Source organism: Oenanthe melanoleuca, chromosome 1A (genome assembly GCF_029582105.1).
Source record: "Oenanthe melanoleuca isolate GR-GAL-2019-014 chromosome 1A, OMel1.0, whole genome shotgun sequence".
Lineage (NCBI taxonomy): Eukaryota > Metazoa > Chordata > Aves > Passeriformes > Muscicapidae > Oenanthe > Oenanthe melanoleuca.
In genome coordinates, this window is record NC_079334.1 from 36545832 (window position 1) to 36563559 (window position 17728).

General features: G+C 40.2%; 1 protein-coding gene across 1 annotated transcript in view; it reads left to right on the plus strand.

Moving 5' to 3' along the window:
• The first annotated feature begins 6975 nt into the window (after positions 1-6975).
• Positions 6976-17728, plus strand: part of PTPRR (protein tyrosine phosphatase receptor type R) — a 141168-nt gene continuing 130415 nt past the window's right edge. The window contains exon 1 of the mRNA XM_056482107.1: positions 6976-7184. Coding sequence (XP_056338082.1) covers positions 6995-7184 — 190 coding nt within the window. The 5' untranslated portion in view covers positions 6976-6994. The remainder of the gene's footprint in view (positions 7185-17728) is intronic.

Consider the following 17728-nt stretch of genomic DNA (forward strand, 5'->3'; position numbering starts at 1 on the left):
TAGGACGGACTTGTTCCAGCAGAGGAACTACAGTGGTAGCAGAGTTGCCTAGGCAACAAGCATCAAGCTGTCAATCAATGGTCAAGAGCTGTATCAGCCTGAAACCACAAAATGTAAGGGGTTCATTAGTTTAGCACTTTCCTGGTAGATTTTCTGTTTCTGGACTCCTGGGAAGCTCCCAGCAGAGTTCATAGCTGCCTTCTCCTCCAGGAGATTCCAGGAGCCATTCTCAATTCCACCTGCAGCCAGATAGACTTCCCCAGACACTACTCTGAATTCATCCATGAGGTAAAGCCTGCACTCCTATGCTGGGGTTCAGCCCAGGACTATGACAGTGTGTGGACACATACATGAAGGAGCAAAGATGTTAGAGCTTTGAAATAAATGCTTTTGGAACTGAAAATTTCATTCATTTTACATTGTAGCACTGCGAATAAGTGTGAATATTCCAAGGACCTGTTGACAGAGGAAATATGCTGTGTAGTTTCTAAAGCTGGAGGATGAGAAGTTTATTTTTAATAAAGGCCTTATTATATGCTACTTGAAATTCCCACTGTAACGTGATTTTTGAATCATTTTCTGTGCCATGGCATTTACAGTGCTAGCTTTTTTATTTTCCTTTTCTTTTTTCCCTCACTGCAGATGCTGGAAGCATGCACACATTAGAGGAAAACTTGTGCAAATATCTCAAATGTCAAGAATGGAATCTGAAGACTACCCCATTGTGTTACAGCTCTTCTTGTTTTATCTCAGCGAAAAGCACAGTATGTGGACATCTCAAGGAATCTGCATCTTACTGGATAGGCACAACAGGACTCCTTAGAAGAGGACTGTCATAACCACACTGTCACTGACACAGACATTGGCATCAAGTCTTGCCTGATGCCTCTTGGAACAAGGGTTTTTCTGCAGAGATCTGATGTAGAGTTTGCTATAAGGAGGGAATGAGCTGTTACACATCACTGGAAACATGGCACAGGAGTGAGACTGTGTGGCAGCCAGGATATGGGGGCCAGACATAGTCATGTCATAGCATTTGGAGGACAAAGGGAGCAAAAATTATTTTTTAACAAAACATCCATTTGCTGCAAACCTGCTGCCATGAGCAGGGACACCTTCCACTAGACCAGGTTGCTCAGAGCCTCATCGAAATCAGCCTAGAACATCTCCAGGGATGGGGTGATCACAATTTCTCTGGGCAGCCCATTCTAGTGCCTCACTGTACAGACAGCAAACAAGTTCTTCACATCTAATCTAAATGTAGTTTTTTTCAGTCTGAAGCCATTCCCCCTTGTCCTATCACTGCTTGCCCTAGTAAGAAGTCCTTCTCTGGCTCTCTTGTAGCCCTTGTTGGGTACTAAAAGGCTGCTCTGAAGTCTACCTGGACCCTTCTATTCTCGAGGCTGAACAACCTCAGGTGTGTCAGCATGTCCTCATAGAAGAGATGCTCCAGATCTGTGATCATCTTTGTAGCCTTACTCTGGACTTGCTCCAACCAGTCAGTTTTCTCCTGAGCAGGATACAGTACTCCAGGTGGGGGTCTCACAATGAGGAGTCTCACAAGAGCAGAGGGGAAGAACCACCTCCCCTGGCCTGATAACCACGCTTCTTTAGATGCAGCCCAGGATATGGCTGGCTAACTGGGCTGCACTGGACTTCTTTTCAACAGCACCTTCAAGTCATTCTCCTCAGGGTCACTATCAATCCATTTTCTACCCAGCCTGTATTTATGCTTGGAATTGCCCTGATCCAGATGCAGAGCCTTGCACTTGGCCTTGTTGAACTTCACAAGGTTTGCACAGTCCCACAGGCTCTCAAGCCTGTCAAAATCCCTCTGGATGGCATCCCATCCCTCCAGCATGGTGACCATACCACGCAGGTCAGTGTTGTCGGCAGCCTTGCTGAAGGTGCGCTCAATCCCACTGTCCCTGTCACCAGTGATGATTTAAACAGCACTAATTCTGATACCAAACCACAAGGATAGCCACTTGTCACTGATCTCCATTTGGACATTGAACCATTGACACAACTCCTTGAGCTGGCATCCAATTTCTTATCCACTGTTTTGAAGTAGGTATTTTGAAGTACCTACCAGGATATTGATTTACTATTTAAATTTAAATATTGAGGGGAACTGAGAACATTAGAGAGACTTATTTTTTATTCATAGGACTAGTGAGATATATCTGTGTGATTATTATTTTTGACAAGGCCGTGTTTTAGGATGGCAGTCTCCAATTTCATAACCCCACTAAAAAGAAAACTACAAACCTCTGCCCTCCCCTCCCTCCAGCAGGAGACAAAAGGCAGAGATTATGTGTTGAGATAAGAACAATTTAATGGAAACAGCCATGAGATACAAAAACAAACAGTAACAATATTAATAACAAAAGTGTACAAAGAGAGGTTGATTTCCATGCACACATGCTCACCAGGCCCAGAACAATGAAACACAAGGGTGGACAGAAACTCAGTACACCACATTTTAACCTAACTGCAAGCCATACTCACTTCTCAGAAGTGAGACCCAAATTTCTGTTCCCCAGCAATGACATGAGGTGGTATAGGGTAACTACCTAGACAAGCCCACACAGCTCCAGGCTTTGCCTCTTCAGAGCAACTTTTAACAAATTAACTCTGTTTAAAACCAAGACAGACAACTACCCAAATAACTTGTTTTTATGGAACCACTTTTCAGATTTTGTTAGACTTGAAATTTCTGTCCATTGATCATCTATAACCCTACAGGTTAGGTTGTCTGTGATGCATTACACAGGTCTAAACAATCCTTAGTTGGAACTGCTGATCCACCTATAAGCTATCTTTGTTACTTTTGTTAAGAAAAGATTTTGTTCCTACTCAGAAGAAGTAGATATTCTACATATGGTTAGACCACACACAGTGATGCAGTCTTCGTTAAAGCCTTTCCACAAAACAATAAATAGAAATAATTGAAATGAAATAGCCATTCCTTTTGTTTGTGCTCTGTTTTTAATTTGTCTTTTCCTCTTCTTATCAATTAAAAAGTCATGGTTAATAAGAACAATTATTTTCCTTGCCTTTAATCATTGTGTCCCCTACGTGCTGGGGAGGGAGCCCATGTGACTGGGTGAGTAGGACTGGAGCCCTTGAAGTTACTTCTGTGTTGCGATGTTTACATTTAGCATATAAATACTACTGTGCAATTTACTTTAATTACTGCATCATTTAGAGATGTACTATGTAGTTATTAGTAAAAAAGGGTAACTTGCCTTCCATATTTAAATGCATATTAGTGAACACTTAGGCATATTTGTAGGTATTTTACCAGTATTTCATGAGAAACGCATATCATATCAAATTACTTTGACATAAAATAACTGACTATACAAATAAGTATATTTCAAGAGAGATATTCCTAGCCTTGACTAAAGGTCTTTCAAGGATAATCTGCAACTTCTTTTTATATTTTTTTTATGACTGTGTTGTAATTTAAGTAATTTAAAGCACCTGAATTTATAAATATTGATGGCCCTTGCAGAATATTGGGGGATGATAATTTTACTACCCTGTGGTATGAATAGCATAAAGGAGTGGAGAACTTTAAATCTGAGAAAATTATGGCATGGTACCTGGCCTGTTCCACATACTTGCTTTGAATGGACCTGAACAGAGAGCCATGGCTAAATCCATTTGCAAGTACTCATGCATATGTTAGATACTCAGTACTGGTTAGGACCACACCAAGTCTCCTCTACTACTTAGCTGCTCATGCTGCAGATTAAGAGTTGTCTGCCTTGTGTCTTTAACAGGCAGTTTTTAGTTAGGTATGCCTGAATCCATTTGATTATTTCCGAACAGCTCCATCAAACAGGAGTGAATTGTTTCCATCTGAGCTACAGTCAACAAGTTCAGCAAAATTTTAAAAAATTTATATAAAAATTTTAATATGGTCTTGCAAAATTCTGAATAATGGCCTTGAACTTTCAGATCTACACACATAGTCACAAATTAGTAGCTCAGAAACTAAAATATCTTTGCACGCTCTCTCTTCCTCCCTCCTCCCTGCTATCAAAGTTTTTGTACTCGCAGCTGAGTCAGTGTCAGTTTTGTATGTCTATAATAGAGATTATGCCAAAAATACACTGGAGGGTCTCAGGCCACTTTAGAAGGCTGTAATCCTATACTGACAATACTCATTAGGGAATACGATACATTTGCATCGGTGCAATTACGACTTTGCCCACTGGCAATCTCCCAGGACACATGCTATTCCCTGACATTTCCTGCAGCAGTTACCTTTCTGAAATGTATAAAAAGAAGCTCTCTTCCCATCCTGGCAACATCATTTACTGTGAGACCTAACTGTACATGCCACGAGCTTTCCTCTGCTAAGACTACTGTATATTCACACATGCACCCACCAAAAAGTAGTTATTTTTCTGATTTGCATTTATGTCACTGAAGAATCCTTTGATCTATGCATATAACCTCCTCTTCACCCCTCCTCCTTCTCCAACCTGGATACATTCCCTGCTTGATAATCTGCATATTACTGCTTCTTAAACTAAAGATCAGTTTTGAATTTGCCTTTCATTGTTTTAGCTTCCACTTAAAGCGATTTGTCAATGAAAGCCCAGTGCAAAATGACTCCTGGATAAGGAAGATGGTCTAGTCAATGTGATAGGAAGAAAACAGCAAGAACTCTGACACTCAGACCAGTCTCTTTTAATTGTAACCAACATCAAGTGTGACTTCTCAAAAGCATGTTCATTATGCCATATCAGAAGAGATGAAGGTACTATGGAAAAATATTGGAAAGAAATAGCCATATCCCACACCATTTACTTGACTTAGAATTATTGGTCACATTCAGCTTTCAGCTGAGCATTTAATGCAGCTCTACACTTAATACACTTTTTTGAACTAAGTAATACATTAATGATCTCCACTCTGTCAATATAGTGTTCTACATGTGGAAATAAACTTAAAAACCAGTGAAGCTAGAAAATTCAAACTGATGCAACATGTTTTAGCTTACTTTCTGTGAAACACCTTCCCACTCCATAGTCATGCTTCCATATTGCATTGACTGTCTTTTAAAAAGGATGCATTGATACAAAATTCAGAAAATTATTCAATCTAGTCTTAGCTTCACATTGAATTCAACTTATGCATGAGTTGGAAGCTTAAATGTTTTCTTGGATGTGAGCTCAAAACAGTATCTTAAGACATTTCCCTGGTGGAAAATAATCTCCTTAACTGGGTAGTGGTGAGTCATCTGGTCTTTGTGCCTTAGGGCTCTGCAAGTGAGGTGAGTAGATATTGCTACAGCACTCAATCATATGAAACCACAGCTGCCTCATTTTTAACCACATGGGGAAAAATCAATACCATTAGCTTCAGTGAAGTTATCCTGCTGACATATTTGACCCTAAATCCTTACCTGGAACACACAAGGGTGAGGACTTGTGGACAAAAAATTATAAAACATCGGAGGACTGAAAGTAAATTTTTCTTTAATCTCTCCCTAGGAGTTGGCTAAATTGTAATAGGTATTGCACAACTCACTGAGGGAAGTTAATATAGTTCTCTACTTGTTTTTGCTATACATGTACCTCTGAACCCTGGGCATGTAGGAACTGAAGCTGTAGGGGCACAAGTGGGATGCCCCATACAGACAAGACTTACTTCTTTCACTTCTTTTAGCTGTCACTTCTACTAGTCAGGACTAATAGGATTAAGCTGGAACAGGATGTGCTTTAATTTGTATATACCCACATCAAATTATCATCACAGCAGAGGAAGCAGCAGAAATCTCAAGGCTTAGCAGGACATCTGAGGCACAATACTTACAAAAGATATGACTGAAATGACAGGACTAAAATACCACTCCTTGTTGAAAAATCCCCTTGATCATATTAATTTCCCATTTCCGGCAGAACTCAAGATCTAGTGCTATCTTCCAACGCAAGCTTTTTCTCACTTATATTGCTGTCAAGCGAACGACCTGCCTGCCTATACGTGTGTGAACAGCCGTGTGGGGGCTGGCAAAGGAAGCTCGTTTGCATATGTACAGTCACACACATGCAGTTGCATCCAGACATCAGGGCCTGCACACTCCTCCCCATCTCTGTATGAAGGAAATTTCTGCACAAAGGCTTATTTAAAGGTATTTAGAGCCAAGCAAGCTCTGCGGATTTCCTTTGCTGTTTTTTACTTAGGGCACATGGCTTCAGCTGCAGACCTGACTATGCACATACATTGCTTGCCATATCCAGTAACAGGCTCCTGTAGATGGATCACTTGCTGGCTGACACATCTGCCACTGGCTCTCATGGTTGCTCTCCAGCAAATCTTTTGATCAATTAAACTCAACTTTAGAAAATCACCTTGTTGCAGGGCTGCTTCATGATTCGCCTCTTTGCATTGCTCTCTGATACGCATATAATCAATTTCCCGAAGTGTCTCCTGAGTAGGTGTTGCATCAGCCTGGTCTGAACCACTGCCTGGAGTTCAGTGCTTATTTCTTTATTTCTGTATCAGCCGTGATTTTCATCACGCAGTTTTTGCAAACTGCTTGTTTTACATACATGTTTCACAACGCACTGAAGAGGACGATTACCTGACCCACACATCGTCGAAGTCCTCCCAGACATGCCCAAACTCCTGAGATCGCCTCCTGGGCGCTGCAAGAGCGGGGAGATGCAATTCCCACCGTTCCGCTGCAGCAGGAGCCCCGAACGCAGCGCCGGCTGGAAGCCAAGAAGGAAATCACCCCCGCCACCCATTCTCGCCCCCTCCTCGAACACCCATGGAACTGGAGATCTCTCTTTCTGCCGGTCCCATTGGACCGTGCGGCTCCCCGCGGCTATTGCGCGGCCCCACGTCCCGCGGTCGGTCGCCGCCCATCCCGGCCGCGCTCGCCCCTCGCCTCACCCGCGCCAGGACGGCAGGCAGGTGAGGGCGGCCGCCCGCCCGCGCGGCGTTGCGCATGCGCAGCGCGCTCCCAGGCATGCTCACTGCCGGGGGCGGGGGGAGCGGGACGCGGTGTGGCGGCGCTGCCCGGCTGCCCTCGGCTCCCCTCGGCTCCCCTCGGCTCCCCTCGGCTCCCCGCGCTCGGCTGCCCTCGGCTCGCACCATGCGGCGGCGGGCGGCCGCCTGCCTCCGGGCGCTCTGCCTCCTGCTCCACCTCCGCGCCGCAGGTGAGCGGGGGCGGCCGCGGCCGGACGGCGGGGCGGGCGGGACGGCGGTGGGGACCCGCTTGCGCCCGGCGGCGCACCTGTTGTGGCGGGAGGCGGCGGCTGTCCCGGTCCGGCGGCGGCTGTCCCGGTCCGGAGCCCGGCAGCCCCGGTCCGGAGCCCGGCAGCCCCGGTCCGGAGCCCGGCAGCCCCGGTCCGGAGCCCGGCTGTCCCGGAGGCGGCGGAGCGCCGTCAGCACCGCGGACAGCGGCGGCCGCGGGCGGGCGAGCCCCGCGCTGCGCGCCCCGCGGAGCGGCCGCGCTCCGGCCCCGGATCGCGAGGAGCTGGCCGGGGGCTGCGGCAGAGAGGGGAAATCGGGACTCCCTGTGTGCCTTCTTCTCATTTCATTTATTTATTTATTTTTAGATACTGGTGAGGAGGCGTCGCTACTTGTATGTGCTCGTGGCAGCAGTGTTTTTAGAAAGGGAAATTTCAGCTGCGACAGCAGCAGGCATTTCGGCTGTTAGCGGGGCTAATAAATCCTCTCTCTGCTTTGCTGGCAAAACGTGTGCCTCATTCAGAAATGCAGTGAACGATGAGCGCCCTAGTACGTACATGAGGTTCCACTGCCAGTTTCGTTCCAGTAGTCAGAGCTTATATTTCTGGCATAAATCTCAAGCTTCCTTTAAGCCGTGAAAAACTGCTCATCGTTCAGAGCCTCCGTTTATCCTGTGCAGACTTCAGCATATATTATCAGAGGAAGGAAGTAAAATCTGGGGTAACTGTATAATTAAATTAAGTTCTCAATTAGTAAAGTTGAAGAGTTTCTTTGTTTTGTCATTTATGACAAGCTTAGCCACTTCTGAAGTAATAAACGGCTTGCAAGTTCCATGGAGGTTAATTAAGAACTACAATTAAATGCACAGGTAGTGATTCTCTTGTTCCTGGGAATGTTGTTTTTAGGAGAGATTTTTAAGATGGAACACGTTTGTACTGTCTTACTGCGGAATCATTAAAATGAACTATTGAACTTCATGTCTTTTAATAAAGAAGAACTGTATGAACATCCCAAACAAGATCTATTATGAAAATTATTGCTTTTTTTTTACAGTTATCAGGAGCAATAACTTTGTCTCTATTATTGGTATTTTATTGCCTTGTAATATTAGGCTACACTTCATAAAATTTATGGAGCCTCTTTCCTGTAAATCTATAGTTAGGATGCTCATGCTGTTTTGCGTTATATTCATATGTGCAAGAGATTATTGACTGAAAGATGGGAGCACTTCGTGATCTGTTTTAATAAAAGCCTTAAGCTGCTTTTAAATTGTTCTTTTACAACATGTATTAAATTGACCATCTGTACAAAATTAGAGTACAGCCTCTATTTGACACAACATGCCATCTAATCTCAGTATATCCTCTATTAACAGTGAAATTTACATTAGTTTTGTTGTGCTTCATTCTTCTATCCTGCTAATGGAAACTGGATATATATTCTGCCAGTAATTTGTTCACTTACCTTACTAAGTTCTACTTGTTTCATTAATTTACTGGGAATGCTTGCAAGGAGATCTTGGTCTTCATTATGCAAACATCTCAAATAATAAGAAAAAAAAAGGGGAAATAGATGTTTATATGGTGCTACTTTTTTGCCTTAGTAATCATGGAAAATAATTATTTCATGGAAGATGAGGGGGAGGATGTACAGGAGGTGAATTCAACGTTAGCAGGATTGGGCACAGTTTGCACTGAGCACAAGAGCTGTGCTTCCTCTGAGGCAGGGCTGCATACAACTTGCTCTTGTTGGAAGTCGTTGAGGATGTCACAACAATGAAATAACAAAGGAAGCTTAACATGCTAAGATATCTATTTCGTCTGATACAAGTAGAAAATTTGGTCTTACACAGGCTACTACTGTGAACATCTTTTATGTATAGCCTAGACTTGTGAATTATTTACAGTGATTTTGAAGCTTTGGTTCATGTGAAATCACAAGATGCATTCTACTTGCTAGGTCACAAATTATATTCCAAATGTCAATTTTTGTGTAATGTGTTGGAAACTGCTTGGCTTTTTGTTCTGAGGCTGAATTTCTATGAGATGTGTTTCTGGAGAATGCTGAAGACACTGTCAGTAGATATTAGGAAAATCTCCCTTGATATCAGTTGGTGGTAATAGATTCTAGAGAAACCGTAAGTCCACATTTACTTCAGCTAATGCTACAGCAAAAAGAGTTAATGTATTTAAGTAGTGCTCTTATAGAAAATCTGGTTTCCTATGGAACTACAACTCTACTACCATTGTCATAAAATTTTGTACGAAGAAAGGAAATGTTCTTGTCAAAAATGTGGTCAGGGATTTTCATGTGCTCAATAAGGTACCATTTTACTGAATTGACTTAGATACCAATGCCAGTATAGCATGGCAGCCATGTTATCAGAAAATTAAATATGATAGTGCTGTTAGTATGTGCATATATTGCTACCTAAAATAAAACACTTGTGTGTGCTTCTCTGAAAACAGAATTAGGCCCTTTTGCTGAGTGCTGCAGATGAAGTAATCAACCTATATAGAGGTTGCTGTTGCAGGAAGACCTAAATTTGTAGCAAGTGATTACAGGTCAGCATGAAGATTATGCATTGCATGAGAGAGTGCAAGACAGCGTAGGTTATGCTCTCTTTTAGTATGTATAATCTAATACACATGTTCTTGCAATAAAAACCTAGTGTCTCCCAAGGTGACTAGGAAGCATTGTCTCCTTGTAAAAGAATGGCAGGTAGTAGGAAAAACACAAAGTGATGCACTAGACTAACTTGTAATTAGAGAGCCATTTGAGTTATGCACATTACTCAACTAATTACCTCTTTCACTTAATTTTCTTTTGTAGAAAATTTTGTTAGTAAAAATAAAATATATGATGAATTAAGTATCCAGTTACTGGAGATTTGTGGGGGGAAAAAGTAAATCTGTGATTCTGTGAAATAGACTAGGAAAACCAACCCGACTAGAAAAAACGCACACAGTTAACAGTCATGGTACCAATGCCTCACCTGTCTTGCACTAAAAACCTCTCCTTAAGAAAGCATTTTTAGAATTTGCTTTTAGGATTAAATCAGGATAAACAAATCCTAGTCCTGCAAAAGCAAAAAGTTAGCAACTGATTATTTGGTCAGGACATCTAAGTCATGGTCTCTTGAGAAAGGCCTTACACTAGCTTGCTAAGAGCTTCTATTACCTCGTTTTATTAAGATATGCATTGCCAGCCTTAAGTAAATATGAACCAATCCTTTCTTGCTAGCCTTTTCAGAAAGGAGGTGTGTAGATCCTTGTCTGGACCTCTTGATGGATCCATTCTTCCAGCCCCTCAGCAAAATTACTTAAACTTCAGAATAGGAAATAGTGACATTTTATCTTTTTTGAGCAATGCTGTAGTAACAGGAGGATTGCTTATATCAAAACTTATATATTGACCACAAACTAACGCTTCTCTGGGTAGAATTTGCTAGGAAGAAATGTATGTTATAAGTATGCTAGACTGGTTATCACACAGCTCACGGGATGTCCTTACTAAGTTCTGCTCAGTTCAGCTTCCTGGTCAAACATGGACTGTGTGATATTCTCATGGTTGAAAATTAGTCAAGTGTACTGCGGTTTCTACTTAGATGTTTGGCTGGCCTATTTTCTGTAAAATGCACAAGCTCTGTCACAAAAGTAAGAGAATCTGGAGACTGTACTTTTAGGGTCGAGGTGAGGTCTGCACAAAATGCATTTGCCATCAGATCCATTTCAGTAACCTCATACTAAGGAATGAATAATTCTAGGTTCTAAATACATTTAGAGTGAAAGTGAAGGAGCTATTGATTTAAAAAATGAATAAGGATGCTGCTTCATTACACTAACATAATCTAAATGAAGATGATTCTTATAATTGCCTTCTTTAAAAACACATTGCTGGCCATGAGTGGGTGTTTTTACTAGAAGAGACTTTTCCATCTTTTTTTAGTAGGACTCATGGATAATCAGAGGGTAGTCATCTGTCTCTTCAAAGGTTCTGTTGGGCAAAAAACAGTTTCATAATTCAGTATCTGACTTCATATTTTTGAGGAAGTATTTATTTGGAAAAGAGACTCATCATATTTTTACATATGAAAATTTTTGCTATTCATAATTTTAAAAGACGTCATCTTCTGAGAGATGAGAGACTTATGTTCAGTCCAACCATTAGGAAATTATCGAGGTTTGTGGTCTTGGAATCTCTGACTAATTCCATTTATTGTATTATAAAGAAGACTGAAACATCTTAGTAAAGGCTGGTTTCAGCTTCTCTGGTGAGCCAAGTAGGAGAGTTGCTGAAAGTCCATGAATTGGGCTCTTGGGGGACTATGTCTCTCTAGAAGGAGGCTCATGACATAACTGTGTAATTCTATTTGATGGTGGCCCCTCCTCCACAGGGGTGTAACAAGGATTGCTGTGGGGAATTAGAAGGAAGCATAGGGCTCTTACTCCATAAAGCACAGGCATTGTGCTGTAGGATTTTCAGCATGGCTTCAGAATAAATACTTGGAGAAGTCAATAAGATCTGCTCAGAAATGCTCAGTGGAATTTTTTTGAACAATACTGCTATAAAAGAAAGCCAAAACTTTAGGATTGGAGTTGACTTTCCTTCATACCAGCTATAGATTTACATGGAGGTAGAATATATTTCCTTGAAATACTATGTATTTACATCCATCTTATGCAGAGCAGAATTTATCTGCAACCCTCATTGGAAAAATGACAGTAATCACAAAATTAGAAAATTAATGCATCGGTTTCTCGCACCTTCTGGGAAAAAAAAAAATCTGCCGTGAGTGTATATGGTACATTAGTGCCAAGGCATAAGTATGGCAGGATACTTAAGTGCCTTTGGGACCACTAGCTCATCTCTAAATTCACATGAGTAGACCTAGTGAAATCAATGGTCTGTGGTATCCAGTTTCAGTATTGACGTATCAGGCCCATGAAGTGAGATGCAAAGTGTCTTTTTGAAAAAGATACCACTCATATGCTTAATCCAGATTCACTGTAGCTGGGGATATTTTTAGATATTTTTGGGATATTCTTTTTCCTACAGAAAAGAACAAATTTAGCAAAATTGAATTTGCAGTTGTTTCTATTTTCAGGAAATTGCTTATTAGAAAGGGGAAAAAAAATGCTTGCAATCATCTCTTCCCTCCCTCTCTCCCTCAGTGGTGCTACTCCCCCCTCACCACACATTCATGTGTGCATGCACTTCCTTGCTCTCACAGATACAAACACATGCATAAAGAATCATTTATATACCTGCTCATATACATCATACATTTTTGTACTAGTTGATTTTGTCTGAAATTTTTGGTCAAAAGTTCAGAACATCGTGTTTAGGAGCAAATCAAAATATTTTTCTGAATTTTTACAGTCCTATCCTGTTCTTGCTTAGCTCTGGTGTAGTTTCTTTGTTCTGAATTTTGATGTATCATGGGTACAGTTCCTCTGCTAAAAAGGCCTGGCCTTTGGTTACTGGACCTAGCTAGGAAAGCACAGAACCCCTCCTATGAAGGAATGTGACCTAATAGTCCTGTAACGGGATGTTGCCATCGATAGTAGCAAAGCTGTAAGTTTTGCCCTGATTTTACAAGGCCTCATGATTGGGATTTGACATATTTACTATTAAATCTGACTTTTGCTTATAGCCTTGCTGGTGATTTTTTGACTTATCTCTAGCACACTCATTCAGGACAGCTGCTCTGTCCAAACTTTGACATGTGTGTTTTGCTTGGGTTAGCTCTGACAGCAGTTCTTCTACTTAAGCAAACATTTATATCTGTTTTAATCTATTTTTTTTTCTGGTGTGTGCTACAGCTATAGTCTACAAGAGCAGTAGCCAAGGCTTGATAGAACAGCTGGGGCTTGAAGAGTGGAGGCATGGGATGTTTCCTTAGAGGAGTGCAGGTGTGGAATGATAAGAGATGGGGCACAATCTTGGCACTGAAGACTCCGTGCTATAAAAAGATCAGTAAAAGGTAAAAATGGAAACTTGGAGCTTGAGAAAAGTGGTTTTAGGCATTAATGAAGAGAACAAAGAGATAGTTTCTAACATACATATGCAGCACTGTTTATAGTAAGTTCAAATATAACTTGGAACTGCAGACCAACTGAAGAAAGAGTAAGTATAAATGCAAAATTAGAAAATACAAGTATATGTAGCTTCTTAAGAGGAAGGAAGAAAAATTGATCAGCATGAAGACCATATCCCTCCTGATGAAGGACTCCAAGTGCTGACAACTCCTCTTAACAATACCCATCACCAGTGGGAAACAATTGAATTGATGACTCAGAGAAGCATGGACTTAGAGTAAGACCAGGTAAAGGGATAGACCATTTAATTGTACTCTTCCAATAATTGTGACTTTTTCTGTATTACTTATTTTTCTATAAAAGATAGATCTAGACTAACAATGCTTCTTGAATTAGTTTGATAAGATTTTCACTATGCTAACAATAAACTCTTGGCTTCACTTACATGTATGAGGTGTGCTTCATCTTTGTTTGTAAACAAGACTTTGAAAGTAACAGAGGGATTCATCTACCTGAAGGAGGCTGTGAGAAGCTATACAGCAGCATGCCTGACCATTAGGTCTAGCAGCATACTTTGAGAAAAGAATAGCTTCATTTGTATTGCTCTAACAGGTTTTGACTAAAGACAAAGCCGTGGTGTGAAGGCTTGTGTTTTTGCATTAATTTCTGAATGATGGGAACAGTCACATCCTTCATGTCCCTCTGTTATTTATGCAAAGTTCTTTCCTAGATGCATTCTTTTGTCAATTCAAAACTTAATGTATTACCAAAGCATCAAGTAGTTTGTATTTTTTTTCTTTTCAGGTTTTCCTGGTGTACCTCAAAAAAGCACTTTTGAAAGTATATTCTGTGTCCAGCTAATGTTCAAATCATATTTTAGCCACTGTTTTAACTGCATTTTTTTGGCAATAATTTTTGGTGCACCATGCTAAAGTTCAACACTTTATGTTTGGCTAAAAGTGCATAATTTTATCCAAATGAGATTTGGATTTGATTGATGTACTACTTTGCTAGATGGTACAGATGCAAAGCATATTGCCTCCAGACAGATTTTGTTTTCAATTTTGCTTTCAACCTCATTTAAAGCCTGTATATTTTCCACCAGATATGTTGATTCCTTTTAATATGTTTGTTGGTTTGTTTGGGTTTTTTCTTAGTTTTTTTTTTTTCTTTTCCCTTGGTAATGTAGATTAAATAGGGATAAAACAATAGATTTTGTGTCTTTTTTAGGCAAAGCCAAAGGAAGGCCTTGTTGCATGCACCAGAAGAGACAATTTTCACAGCCCAGAACAGATGGAAGTTTTCTAAATCTATAGCAGTGTTTATGCTATGCTAGAATTACCAACAGTTGGAATTTCCCTCAATATTGCCATTGTGACTCCTGAGAGTTAGAGCCATATTCATAAATGGCCAGCATGATAATAAGCATTTTGACATTTAAGCTTTTTTTTTTTTCACCTTCCTGTGGGCCAGCACCTCCTTGGCTCTTGTACAGAAAAGAGGGACTGCAAACTCTACTCTGAATGGGAATCTGTTTTTATCTCAATGTTCTAAAAAGAGGCAGGGAATGAATCTCCCGGCTGTGGGAACTTTGGTGTTATTGGAGAGGATCATTGGTCTGCATAAGTACATTGGCCTGCATCTCACAGTGACTAGGGTAGCTGCTCAAGAGGTAATAAACCATGGTGCAAGAGATTATAAACCCAAGCCTGTCCAGTCTGGGGCTGATTTACAGGTTTGAAGGAAGTTTGTATGAGACAAAGAGCTTCTTTCAGAGTGGTGAGCCAAACAGAAAGGAAAAAACCATGGGGAGCTCAGGGTACAAAATTTAATTACCAAAATTTGGTAAGTATTTTTGTGACTGGAAATGAGAAATTACTTGACAAAAGCATTAAGTACTGTAACTCAAATTGCATTTAAATTAAATTTATCTTTCAAAGCAATCCATCAAGTTTCAACATGTTGTTCCCTTATGAAATGAGCCTACATTTTATGCTTTTTTCCCCTTCAATTTCCAGCTTTTAGCATAAAAACCTCAAGTGGTGTAATATACCAAGTTATTTTTAACTGTAAAAAGTTCAATGTTATTATAGTGCTAGAGTATTGTGTGATTATTAAGTAGCATTGTGTGTTTAAACTATATGCACTAGGTGTCTACATTCATTTGTGCATTTTACTTACTAGTCTGATACAGCACAGCACTTTTGTCAGTGGATTTGAGGTGGCTGCACTGCTTACAAGTAGCAAATATACAGATATATCTCATTATAGAAAAATGTGAGTGTTCAGGAGCATAATTTATTACCAAATTTGTTCAGATTAAGATTAATAACAAGACAAGAAACTACCTCAAATTGTTTTTCCAGACACACATCATTACTTTAAACACCATTATCATGGCTCTATCAGGTTTATGTTATATCCCACTGGGACATTTCCAGTCAAATAAATTTCTGGTTTCTAGCTGTAGAGGATGTTAAGCGTGAGGCATCCAGCTTGAGTGGCTTTTGTGCTGTTCTATCATGGTAAAATTACTTAAAGGAGCCAGAGGTCTGAGACTCTGCTATGGGAAACCTGGGGCTAAGCTGGCAAGGGAAACTTGTCTGACTGAGAGTAGGGTAAGTAGGGAGTCAAGTCATCATTTTCTTAACAAGATATGAGATAAAATACTTGTAAAGCTCTGATATTTTTATGTTTAAGAAGATAAAAACCATGCTGATGTGTTACTGGCTGATTAACGGATCTTGACTATCTTGAAGTTTTTATCTGTCTGTTTTAGCAAAAGTGAAGTATTTGGGAATTGGGAGTCTAACAGTTTTCCACCAGGTTGCTTTGCAATAAAATGTCAACTGTCTGAAACTACACAGAGTCAAGACAATCTAAAGAGGTTTTCCTCTATCATGGAGAGGCCAACTGGAACAGTCAAAAGTGCCCACAACATCCAGCACATCAGATTTATTATTTATTATAGGCTTTCCTTTCTGCATATATAATGCAACTCTGTAGTGTGACAGGCTCAGAAGCATGTGCTGTCTAGTATTCTTGTGATTTATCTGTTTTCATGAGTAAGTATTGTGCTTCCCATATACAGGGATTATGTGTATATTTTATATGGAATTCTACTGTCCCATTCTCCATCAATCTTCTGTAGATTAGATTTTTTTTTCTCTTTTTAGTTTATTTAGACAGAAATAGTTTTATCTTGTATGTTTATATGGACATCTAAGAAGATCAAGTGAATGCATATTTTGAACCCTTAAGCAGAGCAGTTGGATTCTGCAGAACAGGGAATTTCATAGGGATTTGTCCAACTTTCCTTTCAGGAGGATAACAAATGTTGGCAGTGATAGAAATACTGAAACTAGTACAAGTAGTGAAGATGTTCAGATTTAGAAAGCATGCATTCTATATCACCCTGGAGCTTCTTGTTGCACTTTAATAGATGTAGTGTCATACTTGGCTGAGGTTCTAGAAGCACAGCTCCAGGTATTGGAAATGCAACTAAATCTGAGAATATCTGGAATGAGAATACTCTTGTACAGGAGCAGCTAAATTACAGAAGGGGCTTGCAGTGAATGAACATGGAAGCAAGATCAAGACAGGCTTTCTTGTTAAAAAAAAATAAAAATCTAAGGAAAAGCAGCAGCACCAAGGAGCTGCAAAGAAGGAAAAGTTAGGTAAGGAACAGAGGAAGAAATAGCAATATTAATCAGGAGCTGAAATCTAATACAAAGTGGTAACCAGTCACTACATCATACAGACAGAAGAAATGGAGGGTGGAATGAACACTTCAGATCAGTACAGAGTCACAGAGTAGCTTCTGTTACTAAAGGGAGTTGGGATGGTTATTCCATGAGATGATCTGCATGAAGAAAAGACTGGATGTTTTCTAGAGGCAAAAGTACATACAAACCTGCTGCTCAGAGAAGTTCTGATGTGAGTTTGAAATTAACAATTGATTATTGTTCATTTTGGAACTAATAAAATTCCCCTTCACATGAAGATAGCTACATTTAGCTTAGAAATAGGTGAAGACTCAGCTTTTGGATAGAGGAAATAGCATGGAATCACATTCTAACATCTAATCTGTTCTCAGTACTGAGGCAGAATAAACTATAATTCTTTGTAAATACACTTGAGGGGAGACAATTTTAGGAGAAGGAATAAAATTATTATGGATAATATTAGCACTGGGTGAATATTTCAAGTGAGTCATAAATAACTCTACATCCTGAAGCAGAGTTCAAACAGAAGAGAATATCAGAACATAATTTTGGATAAAGTTTGCTAAGCAATTGGAAAAGAAACCTCTAGGAATTATGTTTTTTGAGCCTTTTCTTAAACCATATTTACTGATTTTTTCTGTATGTTGGGATATCTGAAGCTTAAAAGGCACCAAAATCAGTTCTTCACAGCTTCTGACAGTTTCCCTGGTGGCCACAAAGAAGCATATACTTTTTTTGTAGAAG